The 22,537-nt window shown below is 47.7% G+C and overlaps 1 protein-coding gene across 11 annotated transcripts in view; it reads left to right on the forward strand.

Moving 5' to 3' along the window:
- Marchf8 (membrane associated ring-CH-type finger 8) overlaps positions 1-22,537 on the forward strand; it is an 89,626-nt gene that overhangs the window by 22,673 nt on the left and 44,416 nt on the right. For 9 of the 11 annotated variants that reach the window (XM_013148588.3, XM_063233785.1, XM_013148583.3 and 6 more), the window contains one exon: positions 13,055-13,234. In XM_013148588.3, the coding sequence (XP_013004042.1) occupies positions 13,133-13,234 (102 nt within the window). In that variant the 5' untranslated portion in view covers positions 13,055-13,132. Of the gene's footprint in view, positions 1-10,742; positions 10,891-13,054; positions 13,235-22,537 lie in introns of those variants that run through there. The other 2 variants (XM_063233783.1, XM_005002045.4) reach the window with 2 other exon arrangements.

The raw sequence follows: 22,537 nt of genomic DNA on the forward strand, positions 1-22,537 counted from the left end.
GAGAGCTCAGCTGGGTTGGAACATCCAGAATGACCACTTGCATGTCTGATGTCTCATGGGTCCCGTTGGGAAGCTGGGCTCAGCCAGGATGCTGAAATGACTGTCTTATCTGTCCCACATCTGTCTGTCTGTTTCTTTTGATTCAGGGTCACTTCTATGAAAACGGCCTTTCCTCTTGACTTTCATACGTAATACCACAGTCTACTAAAAGTGAAAGAAAAAAAAAAAAGAATCTTCAAAGCATTCCAACTACCAGGAAAATAAAATACCAGTAAAATAAAGTATTATTAATGCTTATTTAATGCTTGTAATAAACATCAACATTTTCAACATCCGTGTTTTTATGAAATCTAAAAAAACCACGAATTCCTATGTGAACTAAGATGAAAATAAAACAACAAAAATAATCTACTTTAATTATGACACATAAAAACAGCGTGTTCCACATAAAAGTATTGCTTACAGAGATAGCACCCGTGTTGTGTTGTTTTTTCCTGCCTTTTTTGTAGGACATAACTGACTTCCTGCTGGCCTTGCTGTTTTGTTAGGAGGTTCTTATAATGTTTTACCTGTCTGTTCACAGGTCTGGTCCAGAACTCTTTAGCAGAGTTCTTTGGGCAGATCCAAATTGTTCTTCCTTTGTTAATTGGTCTTTTATCAATTCCAGTTCCAATTCGGCTATTACAGTTTCCAGGTTGAATTGCAGTGTTGGTATTCTCCAATAGGTTTCACCTAGTAACATTTTGCAGCCTAGTTAGAACATGACCATTTTGGAGCATTTCTACTAGCTCAAATACTTATTTACACTATTGCTCTGTTTCTCATCTGAATCACTGTCTTCATTCTGTGCTTCTCTCTCATTTCTTGCTTCATCTCTCTATTGCAACTTCATTATCTACTTCATAAAAATAATTTGTAAAGCAGTTTGCATCTTTGTCCTGTATAGTAACTGTTAGGAAGCTCACTATAGCTCTACGGACCTGCCCTCAAAATCCTTTACAAACCAAGCACATGCCTATAGTCTCTACTAATGGGGAGGCTGAGGCTAGAGATTTGCAAGTTCAAAGCCAGTTTAGGAAATTAGTGAGGTTATACCTCAAAAATAAAAAGGTTTGGGGCTGTGACCCAGTGTTTAGGAGAGAGGAGGTGGTCTCTACCCTACACAAAATCTGCAAGACAATAGACAGTGTTACTTTTTCTAAGGTTCTCCCCCCACCCCCTGACCAAAGTGCCTTTGGGGTGAAATATGCTGTTCTGGAAAGAAGAGTCTTCAGCTACAGACCCAGCTGGAGCACTTAATTTCTGTACAGCTGTGGGCAAGCCATACACTCTGTCCATGCCCTATTTTATCTTCCATTAAACAGAAACGATGCTCAACTTTCAGGATAGTGCTGAGCCCTTAAACACTTAGTGATGGTAGTCATTATCACAGCTGGGTGCTCTTTCCAGCCCTGGCTCTCAGCCAGTTCCTCTTCTGTGGAGCAGCCCAGAACTGTATCTGCAAAAGGAGCAAAGAAACAGACCCAGGAATGTGGAAGTGGAGTCATACAGTGTGGCCTCTTTTTCAAAACTCTACAATATTTTGAAATTCATCTGTGTCTCAGGTGTGCTAGTATTAGGTAAATTCCATTATATAAATACATCACAGTGTATCTAGTCCTTCTGTTGGCAAACATCTGGGCTATTTCTAGTTCTTGCCTATCAGAAACACAGCTGCAGAGAATATTTTAGATCAGGTCTTTTGCAGGTCTGCAGTGCTCTGCTCTACCAGCTGAGCCATCTTTGTAGGTGTGTATTCTTTTATTTCTCTCAAGCATATGCCTAGGAGTGGACTTCCAGGTCATCATCAGCGGGTTCTCATGTGACATTGTACTGAACTGGGCTAATTGTACAAGAAAATGAAAGCAAAACATTCAATAAATTACAGATACACAAAAAGAGAACATGGCACATAAGGTGGGTAAAACTATCCACTGATAATTCGCCATATGGGCATACACCCTGCCATTCATCATACAAGGGAGCATACACAGATCACTTCCCATCTCTGTCTCTCGTACAGACACACAGATGTGCAGCTACTGTGACAAATGGCTAAAACAGTGAAAAAGTATTTTTTCCTGTTAAGATTATGATCTGGGTGTATTTCACTGGCCTTACACATGAATGCATTCTCTTAGTTCTTTAAGAGAAGTGCTTGTGTTTCAGGGCCCCAGGAGACAAGTAGCTGGCTGCTGGGTGTCACCCCAGCTGTGGGACCAGCTGTGCTGGTGGTCGCCTTTCCCATTCTCTGCCGTCTTCCCCCATGCTCTCTTGAGACCCAAGGCTTGCTCGTCTGTATGTTACCTTTTCTGGGCTTCATATCTTCTGTTTCTGGTTCCCAGCTCCCAGTGGCTGTGGCCTTGCTGGTGGGCTTCGAGGATGCTGCTTCCCGAGTGTACCCTACCAGCTAGCTGCTCTTCCCTGGGACTGCTTGCCTGTATCCCGGCCAGTGTGTCCAGATTCCACTTGCCCACCCGCCTAGCCAGCCTGTCTCCAGCGAATGGCCTGTGCTCTGCAGGAAGGGTGCTGGGAGCCACCCTTGGCCCCAGAGGCCCTGGGCTGGGTGCCATGATGACAAGTTCAAAATTTTAAGCTGTCACAGATCTTTGCAGAGCCTTTGCAAAAATAAAATAACATTTTAAACAGCCCTCTCATCTAGAGATTGTTGCATAAATAAGTTCAGTGACTCACAGATTTTTCTGCTGTTCATTCTTGTGTAGAAACCATTGAGTGTAATGCATTTTTGGAATTTCTTTGGTTCTAGGAGTTTAGCCAAGGAGGAAATGCAGTTTGCAGTCATATTGATAGAGGTTTTTCTCTCAGATCGTGTTTATTGAAACATCGATATCCATAGGAGGATTTTCAACTGTGTGAAAACAAATTGTTTGAAGTATGAATTAGCTGTGGAAGACATGGCTTGAGGGACAAAAGTTTACTGTATCCTACACGATGAGGTCAGCCAAGAAAGTCACCATGCGTGACACACGTGGAGCCGTCACCCACATGCTGCCGTGTGTCTGCAGAGGGCTCACCATGTGTGTCATCCATGTCAGTGGAGTTGCACACATGTGCGGGGTCCCAGGGAGACCCAGAGCCCCAGTAGTCCCAAGAGCTGGCTGAGTCAGAGCACTCAGCCTGTGGCCGGGCTTCCTGGCCACCCCAGAGCACCAACCCACAACCCCACCAGCTGTGAGAGTGCTTTAGCTGGCGGGTGCATGCAGGTGGAGGTCCCCTGTGGTGTGTCAAATGCAGGCTGTCCAGTATGGTGTCACACATAGGTTCCAGACCAGGTTCCTACTTCCGAATCTTGGTCTGTCTGTGTGCTGTGCTGCCCTGGGCCCATTCCACTCATAGGAGCTCACTCACTTATAGTTTACAGGTTACTTGGGCAAGGCCACCTAGGATAGGGCCACTGATATCCATCCTTCCCTAATTTACAGTCCTCCTGAGTGGTTCATGTTCCTGAAGAATTAAGCCACACCCTTCGTGAGACCCATTTGCTTGGAATATTTATGTGATTTTTAAGAGAGCCACAAGTTTGATATCATAAATTTTGCATTGAAGTCTTACAGATATGACCATCTTCTTCCCTTTAGGCTGCATATATACTTTATTCCTTCAAGATGGAAGTTTTATTTGTTTTTTTTTTTTTTGCCGGTACTGGGGATCAAACTCACAACTGCCTGCTTGCAAGGCAGGTGCTTATGCCGCTGAGCTAAATCCCCAGGCCCGGAAGTTTTATTTGTGATCCTGTATAATTGGAAAAGAAGAGAACCAGTTAATGCAGACAAAGTGAGTAGTCTGGTGATCCTCCCGGCCTCACTGTGGGTAGTCACACACGCATGTGTGCTTGTGTTCGCGCATGCCTGCTGGACCCTCCTGCTGCTGAAGCTGGTCTGAGACTTGAGCAGTTCCTGTGCCTGTCCTGGTGGTGCAGCCCCTGCACACACAGCCTGTATTGACCGGCAGCTACCATGGATGGCTGCAGCCACCAGGGCAGCTGTTGTCGCCTGGCTGCTGTCAGGCCTGTGTTGACAGCTGCTGCTTCCTGTGCTGCTCAGCAGGGCCCCTTGGGGGAAATGTCCTAAGCCTGGCCCACAGCTCCCTGCTTTGCAGGGGTTTGGGGTGGGGTGTGTGGAGACGCTGCCTCTCTGCTCTGTGCCTTTCTTTGGATCACATCTGGACTCCTGCTTTAGAGCGAGTGTCCCTTTACCTCAGTGCTCCCAGAGTGTGGGGTCTTCTTTGTGGATAGGCTGCAGGCTGGCATGGCACTGCTATGTCCCCAGCTTTGTGTAGAATGTCTGTCATTCTGGAATGGTCTCATTGTGGGCTGCAGCTGGGAGTTGTGCTTAGGAAGAATAATGTGTGGAAGTAATTTTGAAACAGGTATGATTGAGGGTTCATCTAATACAAAGTTAACTAGAGCTATAGTTACAACAGTACCGGGGCATTTTTCTTACATATCTTGCTAAGTTATCATTACCAAATTGACAGCCAACTGGTCTGTATTATTTTGTATGCATGCATAGGCATCTTTAAATCTGTCAAATGAGGCATGGTGTCCATAGGTACTTGATCCAGGGCATCTGGTTCTTGGACTCTGGTGCTTACTGGAGTCATCCTGTCAGCAGCACCCTAGGTCCCTCACTGGTCCAGGCCTCTCTTGCCTGCTGTGGACAGGCATACTTTTTTCCTTCTACCTTTTTCTCCTTGCAGGGCTGGGGATCAAACCTTGGGTCTTAACCTGTGCAGAGCACACACCTTACCGCTGAGCTGCACGCACGCCTGCAGTCACACTGCAGACGCTGGAGACCAGGTGCCTTTCCTACCTGCTGTCATTGTGCCAAGGACCTGGAAGGCAGATCACCAGGAGAATGGTGCTTTGAGTGCTTCTGTGGTAGCTAGAAGCAGATGCAAGGTAGTCTGGGCAAAATCTTAGGGCTGTGGTGTGGCGTGGTGGCAGAGTGATCGCCTAGCATGTGATGGTCCTGGGTTCTAGCCCAGCCCTGCAAGAAGGAAGGGAAAAAGAGGAAGCAACTTTTGGTGTTTAGTAAGTATACAAGGGGTGATCAAAATATGCAGGGAATGTTCACACTGAAAAAAGCATTACAGCGAAAGACAGACACACTGTCATCTGTCTTCCTGGAAAGGCTCCCCGGCATTTCATTTCGAACACACATTGTTGCCACTTGCTGGAGCAGCTCAGGAGAGTGCCTTTGTGAGTGTCTCAGTGGGGTGTGATGAGAACTGCCCCGAGTGTTGCTGTTGCCCAGGGCCATCTGACAGAAAGGCAGGCACGTGAGTCCGTTTCCTTGTGTCGTGTCCAGCCCGTTCACTGGGCCTGGCACCGTGCACCTTCCGGCTCATCTCACAGTCAGAGTATTCGTGAAAGGTCGGGGTTTCGAGTCACTTCAGGACTGCACAGCTGGAGACACTGATGAGGGAGGAGTTAGAGCTGCTGCAGGAAGGTGGCAGAAATGACATGGTGACGTGTTTGACACAGGAGGAGGGAACGTTGAGAAGAGAGTTAATAACAGTGTGTTATTTTTACTGTGATCGATTTTGTAAAATACTTAAACATTGACCATATTTTGCCGTTGCACCTTATTGCGGTTTTGTACAACGAAAAGGTTCTGGATTCATTTCACAGGAGTGTACATTTCCCTAACACTGTTGCACTCTTCACATTTAAACATAGATACAGTAATTTGGTAAATTTTATGTGATGTGTTTTTGATACCACAGAAAAAGATGAAGTGCAGGCCTTTGGGTTTTTAATTTGTTTTTTCGTTCTTGCTTCTGTTTGCCACTCCTTCCTTCGCAGCGCTAGGGATTGAACCCAGGCCTTGTGCACGGCCCCACCATGGAGCTGGCCTTTCTTTTCCTATGAGGTGGATAAGTGCATCAGAGCCATGGGGGCTCGGTGTTCACGAGGCGCCTCTCTTGTGAGGGCTCTGAGCCCCGAGGGGGTGAGCAGGGAGCTGAGGGTGTACACCGGGGACAGGCAGCTAAGGAGACCATGCAGTGCCCTGCTGACACAGCTGCAGAAGCCCCGTGCCACAAAGCAGGAATTCCTGGAAAGCTGGGCCCAGGTTTTGTCAGCACTCAGGGTGTGCATTGTGCAGTCATTCATCTGGCTTCAAAGAAAGTGGCGAGTTTCCAGCACACAGGGAAGTAGAGGAGGAATATGATGTGTCGCCAGCTGGCATCCTCCTACTGCCACTGTTTCCTTTTGTCCTTGTCCCATGCATTTTTGTTGTATCATTTATTTATGAATATTTGAGTCCTTTCACTGAGAGACAAAGGCTGCTTTTTTGTTGTCAGTTCAGTCCTGGATGGTGAACCCAGTACTGTGCCTTGAACTATATCCCCAGTCCCTTTTATTTATTTTTTTGTTTTGAGAAAGGGCTTCCTAAGTTGCCTCCTTTGGCCTCAAAAATGCATAATCCTGCCTCAGCCTGCTGATATCTAGGAATACAAGCATATGTCACTATACCCAGCGCGGCAGTTTTCTTAGAACTAATCACAGTACCACTGTCACCCCAAGATTGCTTTATACTTTGACTTATTTTTATTGTTGATTCACTTGTCAGGATCACAAAGTCTGCACATTACACTTGGTTGATTTAGTGCTTTTAATATCTTTTAACCTACTTCCTTTTTGTTGTTATTCTGAAAGTATATTTATCGGAAGAATCATGTCATTTATCTGGCATAGTTGTTCTCATATTTTGAATTTTGCTGAATTTATCCCAGGGATATAATTTAATATTTTTCTACCTATAAAAGTGTTTCTACCTATAAAGGTCATGTAAACAGAATCTTAATTTTAGAGGTTTGATCTGCTTATGGTTCATTTTTATTGAAAGGATGTTTCTTAAACCAGGCAGTTTTAAGTGGCACACACCTGCAGTTCCGAGCTTCTTGAGAGACTGAGGCATGAGAATCACTTGTGCCAAGGAGTTTGGGGCTAGCTGGGGCAGCATAACAAGACCTTTTCTTGAAGGAAAACATCCCTCCGGGGTGTGTGTGTTGTTCCCCATAGCACATGATGTCTGCTGGTTTTTTCTTTGTGGTGGAGGGGCTGTGGGTTGCTTCCATTGATCCAGTCTTTGATTATAGTGTACACGACGCCCTGTTCCTGTGGTGTCATCCCTTCCTTATTACCTGGAACACTTCTGCAGAGAAGTCGTTCCCACAGACTGTCACACGGAGACACAGTGCATGCCAGGAAAGCAGGCTGCGTAAGTAACTCCTTTGTTTACATTCCTGGGGCGTCCTTCTCAAGGCCACACATGGCCCACGATGTCACACCCCCCGCCATCCTGCTACCTGCCCTTACAGGTTTGTGTCAGTGCGTGGATGCCTGGCGATTGGTTGACGTCTAGGTTGCTGTTCCCTTGGTGGCAAGCTGCAGGATGGTCCCCAGGCTTTGACAGCACCTCGGAGGCTTCCTGCCTGCTGGTGTGACCCGGAATCCAGGCTAATAGTGCCCTGGGTGGGGGTCAGCCCACCCTTCACTCAGTCCTGGAGCGTTTCTCCCTCGTTGGCCAGCTTCTTTGTTGCATGTGAGATACAAATCACACATGGGCCAGCTTGCGGCTAAAGTGAATAAAAGCTGATAACAGGAATCAGCACCGATGCTGCCACACAGTCACTCTGCTGAGAGGCACCACTCACCTTTAAGGGACTGCTTCTTGGCTTCCTGCCATCTCAGGAAGCGCATGCGTGGCCTGGCTGTGCCCGCCCTGCCTTGCCAGCTGCCAGCCAGCTGCATGAAAGCCATCCTAGCTCTCCGAGTTAGTTACACACTGCACCCGGGAGCTGCTGGGTTCAGACCCTGACTGAAGCTCGCCGGCTGTGTGGCCTGAAGCAGTGATGAGCTGCCCAGCTTCCCCTGGCCTAAGTGTTTAGAGACTGAGCCCACATTTCACAGTGGGGCTTCCAGGCTGGAATGCACTTGTGTAATCCCAATTTTTTTATTCTTAGGGTGAAATCCTCTAGGGATATAAGGTGACTTTGTTTTTTTTTTTGTCTTTTTCCTTTTTATCGGTACCGGGGATCGAACTCATGACTACCTGCTTGCAAGGCACGCGGTTATGCCGCTGAGCTAAATCTCCAGCCCCAATAAGATGACTTTGTGCTATAAGTCATTTGAAGTAATACCATCTTGTATGATTACACCACCAATTTGAGGGAAATTTAGGTTTATTTCATTTTGCTTTTGAATTTTAGAGATGAGTGGGTTTTGATTGGTTTTTAAAGAGCTGGACAAATGGCTCACACCTGTAATCCCAGGGCTCAAGAGGCTGAGGCAGGAGGATCACTGTGAGTTTGAGGACGGCCTGGACTATCTAAGTGATTTTGAGCTTTGCCTGGACTACAGGGTAAGGCACTGTCTCAAAAGAAAGAAAAAGAAGTAATTATGAACAGCGTTTACAGGCTTCCAGAACCAGCTCTGCAGGACATAGTACAATTGGAGAAGCTCAGCTCTGAGTCCCGTGCCCTCCCATTCCACTTACAATGTGGTTGGTGTGCACACGTGTGCCTGCTGTGTGTGCCTGTGTCCCCTCAGCTCCTGTCTAGCTGAGTGGCAGGTGCTCATGGTTGCCTTCTTTTGTCTTCCCGTTAGCTCCTGCTGCTAGTTGTGTAGAGGTGTGTAGACACAGTCTCCCTGGCATTTTGCAAGGCTGTTGTGTTCTACTGTGCACGTGCTGTGGGGTTTTAGACTGGTCGCGTAGTAGTGGGTGTTTGCTTGTCCTTGCTGGGTCACTCTGCTGTCTCCCTGAAGTGTCCCAGGACTGTGCAGCCTGACCTGGTCTCAGGCTCGGTGGAGCAGGCGTCTGTCTGTAGTTGGGCCATGTGGGATTCTGTGCACTCTTGCAGAGCTTTGCAGCACACAGAACACTTTGCCATTTGTCATGATGCAGAGTTTTATCACCTGTGTCCAGCATGAAGTAATATGAGCCACTCACTCTGTGATGTCCTTGAGAAGTGGCATGACAGGGACTTGGGGCGGAGGGCGGTGGATAAGATCCTTGGGGGCACAGGGAGCCCCAGACCAGGGGTGGGGTGCCCTCCCAATTTACTGGGTTCATGAAAGGGCAGAGGCCTCAGTTGTGTCCGAGAGAGGATGGAAGGAGTCAAGGGGACTTTACAGTAAATGCTGCTTACAGGGAAAGCCTGGTCTCCCACGCAGATCGGGGCGTGTGGTGGCATGCTGAGGAGGCCTCTCAGGAGGGTGTGCCCCAGGCTTCCCTCATGAAAGGGAGGCTGTTGCATTAGTTTGGACCTGGACCTTTTATAGCCATGACTAAGAGAAAACGTATAGTTACTGATACCGCTGTGTACTGTTCTCTGGGGTGAAAGGTGGTGGTTCCTGCCTCCGGTAGAGAGGTTTCCTGTCTGGCACACATGCTGACAAAGCCACGTGAGCAGCGGTGGCCTGTGAGCGCTGCCACATGCTCAGCGTATGACAGGGCCAAGCAGCAGCCTCCCCCCGCACCTCCCCCCGCCCCGTCTTCCTGCCCTGTGCACCACTGTGTCTGCTATACAGTTCACGTCCTGAGCTCCTGTCCTCGTGGGCAAAAGCCGATCCGTGATGATGTTGTTTTGTGGGAGGTGTGCCCTGGGGAAGCTGTGCGATGTGAACGCAACAATAAAACTGGCCTCACCTAGTAACAGTCTCCACAATTGGTAACCCTTGGAAGAAAATGTGAGATGTAACAGCTCCGTAAATAAAGGCAGCCTTTCCATGGTGCCCAGGGCTGGCTTTGCAGAGCGTTGCAGGGCGAGGTCTCCACAGAAGTGTTCGAGGGAGACGTGAAAACACAGAAGAGGAGCAGGAGGCAGATCCTTCTCGTGCATGGCTGCGTCCCACATGTGGGTTCTACTGTACGCCGGGTTGGACTTTCACTCTGTGAGGCCATCAGCAATACATCCTCACCGAAAATCGGCCCTTTTTGGGTTGTTTATCCCTGTGGATAACATCCTGACAGTTGCTAGCCTGTGCGGAGCTGCCTTAGATGTTTATTTTAACTCTTTAAAAGCATATATTTCACTGTGGCACTAATACCTCATTATGAAACTTTGGAAGGCAGGGAAATGCAAAATCATTTATATTTCTGTGTCATTAAGTTGCCATCAGCATTTTCGTGACTTCCCTCTAAGCATCTTTTCCTTGCATGTTTTGTTTACTCAGCGCGTGCATTTGTGTCATTAAATCACCTGCACGTCACGTCTGTGCTTCTCTGTTGCTGCAATGACTGCACAGACTTCCTTTGCTTCTATGAATGCCTCCGTTTACATAGCTTTGCCCTGATAGATTACTTGGCATGAAAATCCCTGGGCTTGTGGATTTTGCATGCCAAGCTTACCAAACACGATTGCCCCATGGATCCTGCTCCTCCTTTCATGTTTGTGTGAGCCTTCACCAGGGAGGGCCACTGTCTGTTGGGTGCTCTGTTTGTGCCCTTGTGTTTATGCTGAACATATCTGACGGGATGAAGGGGCTGATTCCCCTGCTCAGAGGCCAGGGTGCGTGGCGGGAGAGCGGCTCACTCGCCTGTCAGGAAGGACAGCCCTGTCAGCACCCTGCAGAAAATGTAAAAAAGCCCTCTTACGCTTGTTTCTGTGACACAACTGGTGCTGCCAAACTGGTCACCAGCTCTGTAGTGATGTAACAGTGAGGATTATAGCAGAGGCACCACAGGCAGTGCAGCCCCGGTGGGGCTCTGGGGTGGTCCGGGAGGCCACATGAAGATCACCTGTGACAGAGGATGGCAGCACAGTAGTGATGAAGGAGCGGCTTACCGAGGAGCGACACTTGTCCTGTAGAGTGTCTGGCAGGTCAGCAGGATGCGTGTGACTGTGTGATGTGTGTGGACCCCGAGCCTTCCCATCACCTGCAGAGCCCGGGCCCCCCGTTTCCACTTCCTTGAGCTGGAGGGGAGCAAGGGAACATTGAGTCACTAATGTCACCTGCCCTGCTTCCTTGGTAGTGTTCCTAATTAGGTTCCTGTTACAAAGTTGTTTTTAGAAACAGTATTTTTCAGCTCATGCTCAGGTGTGTGTTGGACCCTTCTTTCCTGTGTGTTGATCTGAGGAACAGGAAGGGTCCTCCTGTGAGTCTGCTGCCTGGTCAGTGAAGTGTCCAGCCTCACTGTCGCCTGAGAGGTCGCATGTGGCCTTAGGGCTGTGGGTCCTGCTGTTGACTTCCCTCCAAATACCTTGTCTCCTGGATGGGGTTCGCACATGAAACCCTCAGACAAGAGGGTTCTCCTTCAGGTTTAAGGCATCTGTGTTTTGTTAGGATTTAGAGCGCGGAGTTGGTGTTGCATAGCCTGACAGTTCTCTGGGGACCTTAGAAGGCAGTGATGGTGGGATGCTAATTCAGTTACCGGGCACTTGGGGAGGAAGAAAAAACTGGGGCAAAGGGAGGAAGCCTGGAGCCATCGCTGGGCAGATGCTGCTTCACCTGCAGCAGCCAGGTCATGGCTCTCAGGACCCAGTGCCCCATCTTTCCTGGGGTGCTCCTCAGAGCTGTGCTCAGCAGATGACAGCCAGGGGAGGAAATATAGCTGCCACCTGTGTATGTGTGTTTGCGTACCTATGCGTGCGTGCGTGCGTGCGTGTGTGTGTGTGTGTGTGTGTGTGTGTGTAATAGCACTTTACTTGAGCAGAAGGTCTTAGTCCATTTTTTGTTGCTCTAATGAAATACAGAGGCTGGGTACTTCACAAAGGAAAGAGGTTTGATAAGCTCACACTTTCAGAGGTCTAAGCATGGGATCAGGTTGGCCTTTGGAGAGGGTGTCTCACTGAGCCATCATAAGGCGGATGGCATCCCATGGGGGAAACACCAGAAATCGGGGAGAAAGGAAGAGGTAGTGCTTCACATGGCAGGAGGAAGGCAGTGCCTGGTCACAGCCTGCTCTTAAGGTAGCTCGTAAGACCTCATTCCTGTAAGAAAAACATTCTCTCCTGTTGAGACCTGATCCCCGTCTCTTCCGGGGCCTGCACCTGACCTCGAGAATGAGCCAGATGGAATGGTTCATTCACATGCAGGGCTGCCCTTGGGCTGTCCGGCAGAGGAGGTGGCAGGTACAAGGTGGCCCACACACCTGAAATATTTATCTTGTGCTTCGCAGGAAAAGTTTGCCAGCATGGTTAGGCAGGGGTCATTGATACTGTGTATTTATTTTAGGCGTCTTAGTGTCAGATCTGACTCATCTGTAGATTTGTTATTGTTTTTTAAAGAGAAAAAAATCCAATAAAAACAAAGATACAGAATTTCAAATACAAGGTAGTAGGAAATCGATAGTGGTTAATGTGTATTGTTATCTTTAAAGTAGTTGCTCAGGTTACAAGATATAGATATGCATAATTGATCAAACAATATAAGCACAAACCATTTTTTAATGAACTAAGAAATCAGTAGTATAATTGTTTTAGCTATCTGTTGTATATAAATAAATATATATCTTTCTTTTATTTTTTCACATATCCCAGTTGTTCTTTGCTTTGGAGCTGTTTCTTTTCCTTTCACAATATCTGTTGTAGATTCTGGCTATTTACTTGTTTGGTTTCTTATGCTAGGGAGACTACATTTACATTTGTGGGTCTGGTTTATTTCACTACTGTGCTGTCGATTTAAGGGAGGAGTTTTAAGAAAAGACCATGACTTACATTAGGATGAGTGTTCTATTATGAAAAAAAAATTAACTTCAAAAATAGCATAAGGAGTGGAGGCTTTGTGCATTTTAAGCTTGAGTAGGCACCAAAAAGTTGATCTCTTGGTTACGCATCCCTGATCCACCAGCCTTTCAGGTGCTCCCAGTTATTACAAGATGGAAAGAGTAGGTTCCCTAAAACGTCCTCTCCTGTTTCTTGTAAAGAGGAAGCATGTGTCACTGTGATTTATTTAAGGTATGAGTGTGAATGCAAATACAGAATGTTGATCTTATTCTGGAAACCTGACAAGTGTTTCAGCTGGGCTATGTTTCTCTCCTTACAGCTCGAGGTCCATGGCCCAAGATGACTCTAGCGGCGGAGACTGTCTTCCGTAGAGAGGGGGACCCGATCTCAGGCTGGGATGAACATGCCACTGCATCAGGTCTCTGCCATTCCAGCCCAGGATGCCGCTTCTGCTAGAGTCCACAGGAGCAAGACCAAAGAAAAGGAGTGGGAAGAACAGGTAGTAGGAGACACGCTTTTCATATCGCACTGCTTTTATTAAAGTTTCCTTAAATATGATCTGGACTAGAGCCTAAGCTGCAAAGATCAGGGTGTTCTCTGAGCTCAAAAACACACACAGAGCGTGTTCAGGGAGATTGTCTTTTGGTTGGTTTTCAGATTTTTAAATTAGGAGTAAACTCATTTTACTTGTAAATGACTAACTTAAAGGCCCAAGTCATCTTCATTGATAAAGTCTTCTGATGATATGTGGTAAATCACTTAAGACAAAGTTGTTGATGTTCTTAGGACGTGAGGCAGAGTATACATTTATGTGAAGTAAAAGAGTTGGGCATGGTGGTACAGACTTGTAGTCTCAGCACTCTGGGAGGCTGAGGCAGAAGGATCACAAGTTCAAGCCCAGCTTGGGCAACTTGGTGACTTAACAAAGACCTGTGTCAAAATTTACAAAAGAAGATAAGGCTGGAGGCGCAGCTCAGTGTAAAGCCCCTGGGCTCTGCTTGGTACGAGGGCGTCGCAGTGTGTGTCTGCTGAGTACCGCCGCAGCAGGTGGCACCAGCGTGGTCTTCCCAGCTGCTGGCAATAGCTGAAGGTGCAGCAGCAGCAGAGTGGTGGAAGTGGAATCACTCATGATGGCCTCATCCCAGCCTGGGGGGCCCAGAAAGACTCCCGGAGAGGGTGACATTTGTGTGGAGAGCTGAGCAGTGACCTGGACCCGGTCAGAGAGGGACAAGCAGTGTCCTGCTTCGGGATGCTTTGTGCCCAGTGCCCAGAGGTTGGAGCATGGTGAGTCTGAAGAGACTCAGAATCGCCCAGACGAGAAGGTTGGAGTGGGTAGGGGCACAATGGGCACTGCTCGGGTTAGCAGAGAGTTTCTGTGAAGAGTTTAGATGTATTTGTGCATAGAATGGAGGGTGAGTTTTGTTCTTAGCACCTTCATGCAGCCTGCACTTTGGAAAGCAAATGGGGGTTATTTAGTAATGTAGTCTGGGTTTGTGAACTTTTCCGGTACACACATGCTGAGACATCACTGGAGACGCGGCCTCCACGGCACCCTCCACACGTTGCCTGCTGTGGGGTGCAGCCGTTTTAGACCCTGTGTCCTTCTCCCTGGCTCCTCTCTGCTATCATCCTGTGTGGGTGCTCAGAGGCAGCGTGTGAACTTGTGCGAGACTGTCCCAGTACAGCGTTCTTTATCAGCAGGCAGAGGCAGTATTTGGTACCCTGCCAGTCCCTGCAGATCCTTAGCTGGGGGCAGAAGGGATGGTGACTTCATCTAGGACTGGTGACAGAGATAAGAGGTCCATGAGTTGATTTGTCTGTTGGATGTGGGAGTGCCCGTGGCTGGAGCAGGAGGGCTGACAGTGGCTTCCTGCTTTCTCCCCAGCCTTTATGGGGTCTGTACAAATGTGTGCCTGTCGGTTCCATAGCATTCCTAGTTTATTTTATTTCTTTTGGATTTTTTGAGATGAGGTTTCATTGTGTAGTTCAGGCTGGCCTTGAACTTGCAGCAATCCTCCTGCTTCAGCCTTCCAAGTACCCAGATTATGGTGCTGCATCATCATGGCTGGCTTTCCTGTTTTACAGTTAAAATTACTCTTTGCCCAAGACTGTAAAGAATCCTGATATAGTTAAGAATTAGTCTTATTTGACCTGCAATCATTATGGTTGATGGGATACCATTCTTTTGATTATTCCATCAAGAATTTTTAAAAATCAAATTATACCGTATAACTTTTGAACTACACGAATTACAGAGAAAGAAAAGCTCCATGTACATAACCGGAGGTTTGTGTGTTCTTACTCTATCTTTTCCTGGACTCTTCCTGTCCTCATGAGTTTTGGGGGGAGCTGTAGCCAGCTCTGGTTGAGATGTCAGCTGAGGGAAGCGGTGGGATGGATGCCTGGTGGCTGTAATACTGATTTCAGTTATTTTTAGTTTTCTACAGCTTGCTGGGCAGGGGAGAATACCTTAAAGTGTCTTTTCCATGTTCTGTCAGTGAAAGGTTTATTTTTTATTATTTTTATTTTAAAGGGAATAAAACAAAGCAATGAGAATGATACTGGACTTTAAAAACCAGAGTAGGAAATCCACAATAGTTACTATATTGCATATTGTTATCCTCTAAATAGATGCTCAGACTACCAGCTTTAGGTCTGCAAAGTCGATCAAACAATACAAGCATTAAGTTCTTTCTTTACTGCAGTTGCTGTCTTCTCAGCCTGTGTTCCTCCGATTCAGCTGGTTGCTTATGAGGAGGGTGAGGGATCTTGTTTTGCTGCCTGCACACCAGCTGACTCATGGGGAGGGTGCTGCTTCCTGGACCCCTCCCCCCGCCCCCACCTGCTTGACTGCTGCTGTGCTGGTACACTGGAGGTGTTTTATTTAAATTAGTAGTCTTTTCCTGGAACCCTTCGTAGCCTGAGTAGTGTTTTAGGTGCTTGCCTGCACCACGTTGAGTTCCCTCTTAGTGTCGTGTTGAACGTGGACACCAGATGGCTGGAATGGCCTGGATGCCTGAGATTGCAGTTCATGTGTCTTCCTTCCATGGTTTGGGGAAAGAAGATGCGGGCTGCCTCGTATCTATTCATCTAAGTGCACAGACCTGTCACTAGGGGTCAGGGCTCTGACTGAGGAGTTTGTGGGGAGAGTGCAGACATTTAGTTTGTAGCAGTCTGTACATGGAACAGAGAAAGGAAGAAGTCCAGTGTTTTAGGCCAGGATACCCTTCTGCAAACATCATGGTCTGTGGATATTCAGTCAGTGCCTACTGAATTGTTCTCTGGCAGAGGTTTAAAGATCTGAGTGAACAACACTGGGATTTAGATGTGTGTCAAGCAGAGAAACTGTCTTGCCCTGCCTTAGTTGGGTTAGTACTTTTGAACACGTGGCATTTCTGACATTTCCGGGAGTTGTGGCACCAGGGCACACTGGAAGGACCTCCAAAAGCATCACAGCAGTTGCACAGAGCTGAGCATCTGGTTGTAAGTGTCCAGGGTCTGACATGCATCTGGAAGGGACTTGGTGTCTGTGGGGCCCTGTTTTGCCTTTGCAGTTCCCCAGTACACACTGTGCTTGGATACAGTCTTCGTCCTGGAGCTCAGAGGAGGAGAGCTAGGAGGCCACACAGCTCCACAGGGGTCCCTCCCTTCATCCTGCTGCCCATCTGTCCATGCATACTCACTCACTGCGGAGGGGTTTCGTCCCCTCAGGGCACATTGGTGCCTGCTTCTCCGTGCCGCCCTCTGCCCCAACCTGTGTCGGCTCTTTGCAGAGAGTTCATGACTTGTGTGGACAGAAGGGCCGAGAATGAGAGGCGGGTTCTGTTGTCTGTTAAAGGATGGCTGGGGCCATCACTTAGGAACTGGTGCATATTTTTAGGGTTTTATAAATAATAAACATTGCTTTTCAGACTGTTTGTTTGGGAATCTGTTATATATATTTTTTTTCTTACAGTTTAAAATTACAGTCATATCTCAGTACTCAACTATTTTAAAACTTGTTGAATTTGGTACTTGCCGAGAAAGCTAGAACTTGCTGGTGTTGATTTCCTATGCCTGGTTATTTTTCCAACCAGGCTAATGTGTCTGGTACTTACTGGGGCTCCTTGAGCCAATCAGTATCTTGCTATAGGCCTAACTGAAAACATTTTCTGCATACTAAGTACAGGATTGTTGGTGTGTATTTTTAAAAGTCTGAAAGACAGTTTTACCTTTGTACTTCAAGTCAGTGTTTGGAAGCACACGTGTTGTTTCAGAGTCTGTTACGTGCCACCTTAGAATGATGCCCATGCTGTCCTCCTCTGTTAACAGGCCAGGGCCCTAGGGTCTGCTGTGAGCAACAGTATCCTTTCCAGTTCATTTACGGGGAGGGCTTGGTGCAGGGAAGCAGGTGAGGGCAGAACAGTGGGCCTTCCCTGGGTTCCAGAGTAGCAACTCCAGTGCCCAGGGCCTCTCTGCTGAGATCAGGAGCTGACGGATCAGAAAGTTGCTATTGCCACTTCCGGTGAAGAGCTCTTCACTGTTTCACCGTGACCGAAGAGTCGCCAGGCTGCCAGCCCTGGAAATGCATCCCCTTTATACCGTGATCCGCACCAGCCAAGCGCACCTGCCACCTGTCTCCTCTGTGTGTTGTCGCCTTGGCATGAATTGTTGGGTTAGTGGAACCCAACTGGAACTCAAGTTGAAAGATTGTCTGGAGAAGACACTTTTTAAACTTTGTGCCCTCCACACCTTCAGCTTGATACTCTGAAAGGACTGTTGAGGTCCCCTGAAAGGCGGTTAGCTTATACTGCAAGTGAAATGGGCACTTTCTTTCATGTTTATAAGCATTTCCAGCCACTGCTGGCCTCAGCAGCTTGCTTCTGGCATCATTTACCAGGCAGTCTGAGTGGTGGTCATCTGGGCGTGTTGGATTTGCTCTGGGGATGTGTGCTTGTTGCCTGCCAGTGTATTCTCCTCTGGATCTGATCCCCACAGGAAGAGGCTTTGCCATGTGCAGTGATAACAGCATTGTGAGCCAAGGTCTTTACCTCTTACTAAAAACATTGTTGCTTTTTCTGTTAGATAAATTATTCTCTTTTAAATAATAGAAATCTAATGTAAGGAGACTGTTGGCTGAATCCCAGCATCTCACCGCCACCTGGCCTCTCCGTTTAGGGTGTCATCAGCCTGCTGTGGGGGTGGGAATACTGGGGTGCTGTGTTTCTCTCAGTGTTTACCCTCACCCCCGAAGGGAGTTTGTTCTGTTACTGTGGCTACCAGAGATTTGGGATGTGGCATAAGAAACAAACTGCTTGTATCTTTTATTAACATAGTTACTTTTTGCCCCTAGTAACTAGTCTTATTCTATGGGATAAAAATCTCTTGTTTCATGTGTTTGTTGAGTGTCAGCATTTTGGCTGTTCTTCTAGATCATTCTTGGCTTCTCCTACAAGTATGTTTACAGGAAGAGATGAGTGTGCATCTTTGGTAATATTTCCAAATTGCTGCATGGTAGGTCATCTGCGTGGCCTTCTGAGTCATCCTTCCGCCTAGTACCCGCCTGAGCCTCAAGATGTTAGTATTGTCTTAGAGCATTTTCTGTTGCCATGACAGGACACCGTAGATGGAGTAATTGATTAGGAAAGTCCTATTTAGTAAGCTCTTGGTTCTGAAGCCCAGAAGATTTTTGGTGAAGATTTTGTGCTGCTCTATGCACGGTGGAAGAGTATGATGGATGGGTGGGTGGGGGCAGGGAGGTCAAGCGGGCCAGTGCTATAAGGACCGGTGCTCTGGTAACTGGGCCACTCTCAAGGGAACCACACTAGTCCTCTTAGGATGCCCTATCCCTGCTGTCTCGAGGTGCCTTGCTGTGCGCACCGTGCCTCGACTTGAGTTTTGCTGGGGACAAACCATATTTGTACCACACCTGGAAACCAGGTGTTTATTTGTTACCTTTGTAGCTTTCCTTGGTCCCTAGAGCCTTTCCAGTCTGTTTCCAAGGATGTTTTCCCTGTCTGGTAATCACGTCATCAGCGAAATGCCCTGGAGCCGCCTGTGTTTGCTCAAGACTGTGGGAAGGTAGATGGCAGCTCTGCCACTTACTCAAAGGTGATTGCTCCTGCACTGAGCAGTGGCTTCTGTGTCACAGGCTCTCACCTCGGAGAGTGGAGAGGGAAGTACCTTGGTTTTTCTAGGGATAAACAAGAATGCTGTTACCACACATTGGGTTCAAGCTGACCCATTTGAAGTGGTGTTTTCTTTCATTTGAAAGGTTTTTTGAAAACATAAGTGCAGCAGATAAAATTATACCATACTGAAGAATTTATACACAGCTTTGAGGTACAATACCCTTGTGCAAGAGCAATTCAAAATGCAGGGAAAATATTAGTGTAGGGCCTGGAACTGTAAAATTACTAGGAGGAACCGAGGAAAGAGTATGACGTTGGCCCTGGCAGGATAACTTCTTAATATAACTTTAAAAGCACAGGCAGTAAAAGCAAATACACACAAACCAGATTGTATCACGCTGAAAAGCTTCTGCATAGCCAAGGAAACAGTGTAGTGAAGACAACCAAGAGGCTGGGAAAACATGTTTGGAAATTGTATCTCAGAATAGAGGCCGATACCCAAAACATACAAGGTGTTCAGTAAGAAGTCAGTCCTATTAGAAATGGGCAAAGGACTTGAATAGACATTTTTCAAAAAAAAAAAAGACACAGGTGTCCAGCAGGTGTCCGATAATACAGATTAAAAGTGAGATGTCACGTCATATGTTAGGCTGGCTGTTACTGGAAAGACAGAGGGCAAGTTTGGGGGTGGAGAAAGAGAACCCTGTGCCCTGATGGTGATGCTGTAAATGAGTTGTAGGCATTTCAGAAGTCTGGAGATTTCTTAAAAACTAAAACTGAGCTGGGTATGGTGGCACACACCTACAAACCCAGCACTGGGGAGGCCAAGGCAGGAGGACCTTGTGAGTTCAACACTTGCCTGGGCTACATAGTGAGTTCAAGGCCAGCCTGAGCTGCATAGTGAGACCCTGTCTCAAAAACAAAACAAAATAAAGCAAAGCAAAGCAAAACAAACAACAACCTAAAGGTGTGATGGATCCAGGTGATCCGGCACTTCCACTTCTGAGTATGTGACGCCACCAGCTGGTGACCACATCAAACTGTGTCATAAATGTTCTTACCACAGAGGACTAATGAGTCCCTGAGGTGGTGCATTTGCTGTTATCCTAATTTGGCAATTCACAATGTAGACATGTAAAAATAATGCACTGTGCCCTATAGATGCACAATATATGATTATTTCCAATAAAAAAGAAAGTAAAGCTTAAATAAATGGAAGCATCTGTAGAGCGTGCACACATCACTGAGGTCCTGCCGGTTTAGGTGTTCAGAGTCAGAGCTCACTCCGCTGGTTCCGGCTGTGTTCTCCGTGGAGCGCTGGCAGGGTCTGCCTGGGCTTCTGCAGGGTGTGGAGGTGGGAGTATAGGCGCGGCCGGTCCGCTCAGTGCTGGCTGGTGAGGGAAAGTTGAGGCTCTGGTCTGCCGTGCAGGAAGTGGAGCGTGGGCTGTGAGTGCTACTGCCAAGTGGAGTGAAGGCAACTGAAGAGCACATTTGTCCAGGGCCACTGTAGGACTCAATAGTGTGGTTTGGTGGTTGTCACTGCTCTTTTGCAGCTGTCCTGTGTGAATTAAGCAATTAGGGGCAGGTAGTTTTTGGACTCTGTCTGTGACTATTGATAATTAGAAAACCATTCTAGTTTGTATTTTCGTGCAGAGATTGCAGTAAATGACATTAGTAGGGTGCTGTTCCTGCATCCTAAGTGTTTTTCCCATGAATTCTTGTCCTTACCGTATGATTTTTTTGTCCTGTAATTGTGAACATGTAAATTAAAACCTCTTATCATTTGGCTGTAGCTCCTTGTGTAACTTTCTGATTTTAAGATTCTTCTTGTTTTGGGTTACTGGCATTTTCCTTGCTTTTTCTTGAGTGTGGCGGTGTATTAAAGATGATTTTACTCTGTTTGAACCAGGATTTCTCCATGTTTGAGGGTGGGCAGGGTGCATTTTTTGGAATAGCAGTGAAGTTCCGGTTTCCCTTGCACCCCCACAAAGCGATGCTCCTGTGAGTGTTACCTGGCCCTCCAGGCTTTGGCAGCTGCTCGGTTCACAGCGGAGGAGCTCCGCAGGCCCGCGTCGGGAGGTAGAGACTGTGCAGTTAACTCCGCACAGGCAGCTGCTTTTTACCACCTTGGCAGGTGAAGCTCTACCAAGGACTCATTTTATTTAATTTAATGTAGCGGTTGCTTGTGTTCACCTCCTGCGGGGCTCTGTTCCACTCAGGGCTTTGGGGATGCCCGTTCCTCGTAGGGGAGGTAGGGGAGGTACAGAGCGAACAGGTGGCTGGGTTCTCTGGTCGGCCTTTAACCCGACCCTTGCTCTTCACTTGCTTCTGCAGGCAGTTCACACTCCTACTGGTTGTGTCTTTTCAGGCTGCCTGGCCCTCCCTACAGCCTCACCCGTCTCACTCCTCCTCACCACCCCCTTACCAGGCCGCTAAACAAGTGCACCCTGGGCTCAGAGAAATGTTCTCCCCTTTGCTTTTCTTACCTGAGCCTTGATCTTATGCTTTCATTAACTTCCTGAATAGATATTGATCGTCACCCATTGAACTGCACCAAGGCACCGGGTGAGGCATCAGGCACTGGTGGGCACAACGCAGGCACACCGTGTGTCCTGGCTGTCCCCCTGCAATGCTCCCCCCTCACCGCACCTCTCCTCAGCTCCTATTGGAGCTGGCCGAGTTTCAGGCCATTTTGTTGTCGCCTTTGAGGATGAAATAGTGCTCCTCCCAGCAGCCACCTGTCCTGCATTGGTGCCTTTGTCACGGTTGCTTCTGAAGAACTTGGCTTGCAGCATGTTGGCGGCTACTGCTGCAGAGCAGGGTGGGGTGGGGACCCCCTGCTTGCTCCCATTTTCTGGGCCCTACATGGATGGGGGATCGTGGTGCAGTTGTAAGGGGCTCTCCGCCTCAGACACCCAAAGCACGTCACAGTCTTCGAGTGCCACCTGGCCTGTGGTGTGTCACCTGTCTGTGACCTGCTGGGATAAAGCTTCTCTGGCAAAACACTTTTCCCAATCCCCAGATGGGCTCAGAGACTTCTAGAATGATCTGTCAATGGGAATTTTAAACTCTTGAGTGTAGGAATACTTAATAAAGAGACACAAGCTAAAGAATAGGTGATAATATCTGAAAGACAGTGGAACAAAGTGATAACTCACAAAACTACAGAAATATACAGGAAACAAACTGATACTGTGATCACCCTAAAATTGGATGATTAAGTTGTCAGGTGATCACTTGGAACTTGTGTTGCCCAGCAGTCCCTGTGCTTATCTGATGTCCACCCTGGAAAGAATGTTGCAAACTCTTTCCTGTGTCACTCAGCTAAACCTTTTTGTTTTGTTTTTGGATGTTTGAGACAGAGCCTCAGACTCTCCATCTGTCAGCCTCGGCCTCCGGAGTGCACCTGATTCGTGTTAAAGGCCGCTGTCCTGAGCTGCAGTGCACTGGGAGTTTGTGGAGAGCAGAGGCGCTTCAGGAAGGTGGAGGGACTCACCATGGACACCGTGGGCCCAGGTCTTGTCTTAGAGTAGTTGAAAGCCTTCTTCCAGATGAGGCGCTTCTGTGTTCTGTCACAGTGTTACCCTCAGGACAGTGACGGAGGTCCCAGAGTGAGGCGGGGGGTTATGTGTGCATAGAGTCTGCAGGCAAAAATCATAAACCTGAGGAAGAGCTGCGGTTGCCCAGGGTGC

This window comes from Cavia porcellus, unplaced genomic scaffold, assembly GCF_034190915.1.
Source record: "Cavia porcellus strain 051 isolate PalLab524CR breed Dunkin Hartley unplaced genomic scaffold, mCavPor4.1 scaffold_23, whole genome shotgun sequence".
In the NCBI taxonomy this organism is placed as follows: domain Eukaryota; kingdom Metazoa; phylum Chordata; class Mammalia; order Rodentia; family Caviidae; genus Cavia; species Cavia porcellus.